The sequence below is a fragment of the Protobothrops mucrosquamatus genome, unplaced genomic scaffold (assembly GCF_001527695.2).
Source record: "Protobothrops mucrosquamatus isolate PMUCROS unplaced genomic scaffold, P.Mucros_1.0 scaffold1851, whole genome shotgun sequence".
In the NCBI taxonomy this organism is placed as follows: Eukaryota; Metazoa; Chordata; class Lepidosauria; order Squamata; family Viperidae; genus Protobothrops; species Protobothrops mucrosquamatus.
The window spans coordinates 191,421-196,372 of NW_015387981.1; the positions used below are offsets into that span (position 1 = coordinate 191,421).

Below are 4,952 nucleotides of genomic sequence, written 5' to 3' on the forward strand. Positions count from 1 at the left end.
ATGCGCAGGAAAGCGCGCGCTCAGTAACGAGTTTACCCGGACCGTTTGTGTTGCTCTCAGAGCCGGTTGTAAGCAGAGAAGAGAAGCAGGAGGCCTGTGAGTCTCCGTTTACTGCAATGAACAATTAAGTCATTAAAGAAGCTTTTGGTTCACACTATGCCTGTTGAACTGTCATTTGAATCCAAGGATTTAACAGTTATGATTCCAAGAATTACACTCAGTTTATCAGAAAGTGAAGATATCCTTCTTCAGCAGACACAGTTCCTCACTCCTTCCTTCCTTCCTTCCTTCCTTCCTTCCTCCCTCCCTCCATTCATTCCTTTATTCATCCATTCATTTTATTGCCACCCAATTCAATCAAGTAACTCTGGATGGCTTGCAAGTCTACAACTGTAAAACAATTAAACAATTTAAAAGACAGCAAAATAATATTTGTTTTCATTACACACAAAGCACAAGGACAACCCATGGAAAAGGTGCTGTTTTCGCTGGAGAAACTGATATTTCAACATAGTCAGCTGTACCTTGCTTTAAGCCAAGGAAAAAGAAATGAAAACATTACAGTATTCCTAAAGAATGGCACATCAACCACAAGTATTGTTATCAAAAGTGTCTTTTGTTAAATGAAAAATATCTATATTTCTTTTGCTACACGTCTTTCTTCTTTAATAAAATGGCCATTCTATTTTTTCTGTTTAGATAAGGAAATATCTCTGAAAGGAAGACCCATGGGTCACAGGTTGTCCAATAATGCAATATAATCTGACACTGCATTTATCATAAATGCTCTATGTAACCACAAAATCTGTAGCTTTAAAAACAAGAACAGTTCTACAGATTTTGTGTATTTTTCACTAGCGCACCTTGATCTGGCTTAGGAAAGGAATCAACCAAATAGAATAACCAGCTTATTTAATCTATAAATCATAATTTGAAATGGTCACTTCCATTTTCTCTAACTCATTGCAACAGACAATATTTAAAAGCAGGAGCAGTATGTTCATCCGGGTAAGCTCTTTTGAATGAAGGCAAATATACATGTCCCAGTATAAATTTGCAGGATTCAATCTGAGTCGGTCACTGGGTCCAGAGGTTTAGTCTTTCAAGCTTTTGGGCTCATGCTGGGACCCATCCTCAAGGAACTTCTCTCTCCAGTATGTGTGCATTGGGTTGTTCTTTGTATTGTACCCATGTTTTCCCAAAAGTAAGGCCTACCCCGAAAATAAGCCCTAGCTTGATATTTGTGGGTGGGCCTAATACAAGCCCTACCCCAAAAATAAGCCCTAGGTTTGCGGCGAGGCACACACTTAAAAATCAAGCTAGGGTGGGGGTGGGGGTGTGGAACTGCCCCACCCGTCATCCATCCATTTACCTTGTAGTCAGGCCTCTCCTCACTGGCCCACTTCTTCTGAGGCCTCTTCTGCAGCCAGGCCTGCATTTCTCAGTCACGGGGCTTTCCAGAAGGCCTGTGCAGCCAAGAATCTGGTACTCGGCTGCCTAGGCCTTCTGGAAAGGCCTGACTGCAAAATACAGGCCCGAATGCAGCTGCAGAACTTTTGCCCCAGAAGAAGTGGACTGGCTGGGTGGGGCTGTTGGTGCCGATGGTGAGATAAGGCCTACCCTGAAAATAAGACCCGGTCTTATTTTTGGGGAAACACTATATGTGATGCCTGGTTGTGTGTGGCTTTTAGTTGTTAATTGGGGCATTGATGGCTGCCTATTAAGTCACTGGTTGTTGTTTCCTTGTGCTGCCGTGTCTTTGCTGCTAAGTACCTAAATATGTGGCAGCACAGGAAACAGCAACCAATGATTAGATTAGATAACCTTTATTGTCATTTTTTCCTGTGGGCACAATGGCACACATTAAAAAAATGGAATTTAGTTGCTTTCTTTCAAAGTGTACACATACATAACACACATTTAAAACATACTATATACAACATATGTATAGACTTACAATGACTGAATAGTTGGCCATCAACACCCCAATTTATAACTAAGTGTCACACACAACCAGGCATCACATAAATACGACACACAGAACAGCCCAATTCCCTGAGGGTGGGCTCCATCATGAGTCCAAAAGCTTGGAAGACTAAACCTCTGGCCTCGGTGACTGACTCAGATTGAATCCTGCAAGATAAACTCTTTTTTTCTAATGTAAATTAGAAATAATAAATTAGTCCTGGATATAATGAACTATTTGGACAACAACTGGACAATGATTGCTTTCAATTACATAAAGATGTAAGGTTCAGAAGACTTACTGGTGCAGGTCTTGTTGAATTTGGGGTTCTCCTGAGGGGACCCCTTCAGTCGGCACTGGAACCGGTGCTGCCAAAATTCCTGAAACCATGGATTTCGCTGATTGGTTTCTGGCTGAAGTTTCAGGTAATATTCATCAAACCACTTCACACCAGGAGACTGAAGCTTGATTGTTATTCCACCAGCAGCTTCACGCTGGTAGCCTTCTGTCACATCATACCTGTCTGCCCAGCCATCACTGCAGAGATAAAAATAAAAATAAAAAGAGAAATGTTTTTGTAGGGAGAAGTCTCCTTTGAACCATGAAAGGGAATTACTGGAATATATTCTTGGCAATAACCAGGGCATCTGAAGTTAACAAGGGCTATGGAGCAGACAAAGAAGGCAGAAAAGACAACTTTTATTCTTAGACTAAGTGCATGCAACAGTCTTAGGGTTCCTTCAAGTTTAAATTGTTTATGTCCTCATTGGAAGTGAGTTGAGTTTTGGGCTGTTATCCTGGATAGCAGCTCATATTCCAATTCAGAGGAAGAGTCACCAGCCAAATTAGATCAACCAGAGGTATCAGTTGGAAAGCATCAGACTGAAAATCTGGACCTAGAATTGTTTGCAACCTGTTTCAGACCGTACGTACCTGCCGAGGTCTTATACAATTATTCCACAACTAAGGCAACAAGCCTAGAACGAATTAAATTAACAATTTGAAATGAAGACTAGAAGAGTATTCTTGTAAAGCATAGTGGCTAGTTCATAAGCTGGATTTGTTAATTTATTGGTTGTGGATGGCTCCCGGAATGTTGATTATGATTTCTCATAGGATTTAGCATTATGATTGTACAATTCAGTATTTTGCAAGGGTTTAATTCCAGGGTCACTCAACTTTTCGGGGTAATTGCTGACTGGGTTATGGAGTTTGTTTGAAATTTTTGATCTGGTGCCACCCGTTTTTTTTTTCTTTTTTTACTTCTGGGAATGTAGGCCATTATACCATTTAAATATATATGAAATGCTGGACCTTTGCTGTGGAACTGACTGAAGCCATCTTGAGATGTTTGTGGTATATTCTCACAAAAAGTCTGTTTTAGGAATGGTTTCATATGTCTTCTGGATTTGGCTAGGTTCTCTTTTCCCTGTGATGAAACTCATGTTTTTATAACTCACATGAGCTTGTAAATTTGTGAAATAATCTGATAGATAATTTGTCTTGGAATGTTATAAATTTGCAGATTAAGCTGCTCTTGAAAACCTTTTTGGAAGCTCAAACTTGTAGCAGTGGAGAATACACGTAGCTCAGGTTGAATTGTTGGGTTCTTGGCAAGCTTATTTTTTTTTCTCTTGCAGCTATTTCATTAACAAGCATGGTTTGATGAATTACCAACAATATACTTCCATCAAAATCCTGCCCCTATTTTTAACATAAAATCATTGGTTATTGATTCACTTTAGAGCCAGATTCAAAGTTTTAGTTTTGTACCATAATATTTTGCATGTTTTAAGTTATTCTTAAGGATTGTGTCCTCCTACAGTAACCTGTCTGAACATCACGTTTATTCAGCAAAGAAAAAGACTCTCCAAAAATATGCACTCTTCCTTGACCATATTAGTCTTCTCTAGACTTACAGCTTTCAGATGTATTGAAATTACAATTTCCAGAATTTCCAGCCCATCTGGCTGAAAGTTACTGGTTGAAGATGTTTTACTTGATTTCACTGGAAGAAGATCACACTTAAAATGCTGGAAATTATACCTTCGACTGTGGTTTTACTGAAACTGTATTATCTTATTTCTTTATTGAATTTAAATGTCTTTGAGGGTACAGGAAGTCCTCAACTCACAGCAGTTCATTTAGTGACTGTTCTAAGTTACAATGACACTAAAAAAGGTGACTTATGACCATTTTTCACACTTAGGACTGTTGCAGCATCCTCATGGTCACATGATCAAAATTCAGATGTTTGACAACTAATTCATATTTATGATGGTTGCAGTGTCCCTAGGTCATGTGGTCTTCTGACAAGTATAGTCAATGGGGAAACCAGATCAGCTTAACAATCGTGTTATTAACTTAACAACTACAGTGATTCACTTAACCACTGTGGCAAAAAAACTGTCTTGCTTAACAACAGAAATTTTGGGCACAATTTTGGTCGTAAGTTGAGAACTACCTGTACTTTTCTATTGCTTTTTTTTCATTCTGTGTTGCAAATTGCTTTTGGATTAGTATTAGCAAGAGCCAGACCATGTCAGAGAGGGAGGGAGGGAGGGAGGGAGAGAGGGAGGGAGGGAAGGAAAGAAAGAAAGAAAGAAAGAAAGAAAGAAAGAAAGAAAGAAAGAAAGAAAGAAAGAAAGAAAGAAAGAAAAAGAGAGCTAGAGAGAGACTAATAGATAGAAAATAGGGGGGAAAGGAGAAAGACAAGAGACAGTGTGTAAGGGGAAAAAAGAAGAAAACATGCATTTTAAATATTTCTGCCTTTGTTCTTATTCACCCTTGGAATGTGGCTTTTCTCAAATTGCCACAAAAGTGTAGGGGTCCTAAAAAGGCAGGCAGACATGAAAGAAAGAAGATTGGTTCCCACGTCTAATTTAGGAGATGCTCCTTCAATTTGTTCTTATGTATCTCTTCACTGGAACATACCTATCCTATTTATCGATAAATTATTGTACTGCTGAATTTTAGCAGAAACTTC

At 39.0% G+C, this 4,952-nt stretch overlaps 1 protein-coding gene across 1 annotated transcript in view; it reads right to left on the reverse strand.

Annotated features, from left to right (window-relative positions):
* GRM5 (glutamate metabotropic receptor 5) overlaps window positions 1–3,411 on the reverse strand; it is an 82,260-nt gene extending 78,849 nt beyond the window's left edge. The window contains exons 1-2 of the mRNA XM_015823369.1: window positions 3,335–3,411; window positions 2,240–2,503 (exon numbers count right to left, since the gene is read on the reverse strand). Coding sequence (XP_015678855.1) covers window positions 2,240–2,503; window positions 3,335–3,411 — 341 coding nt within the window. The remainder of the gene's footprint in view (window positions 1–2,239; window positions 2,504–3,334) is intronic.
* Window positions 3,412–4,952: the final 1,541 nt, after the last annotated feature.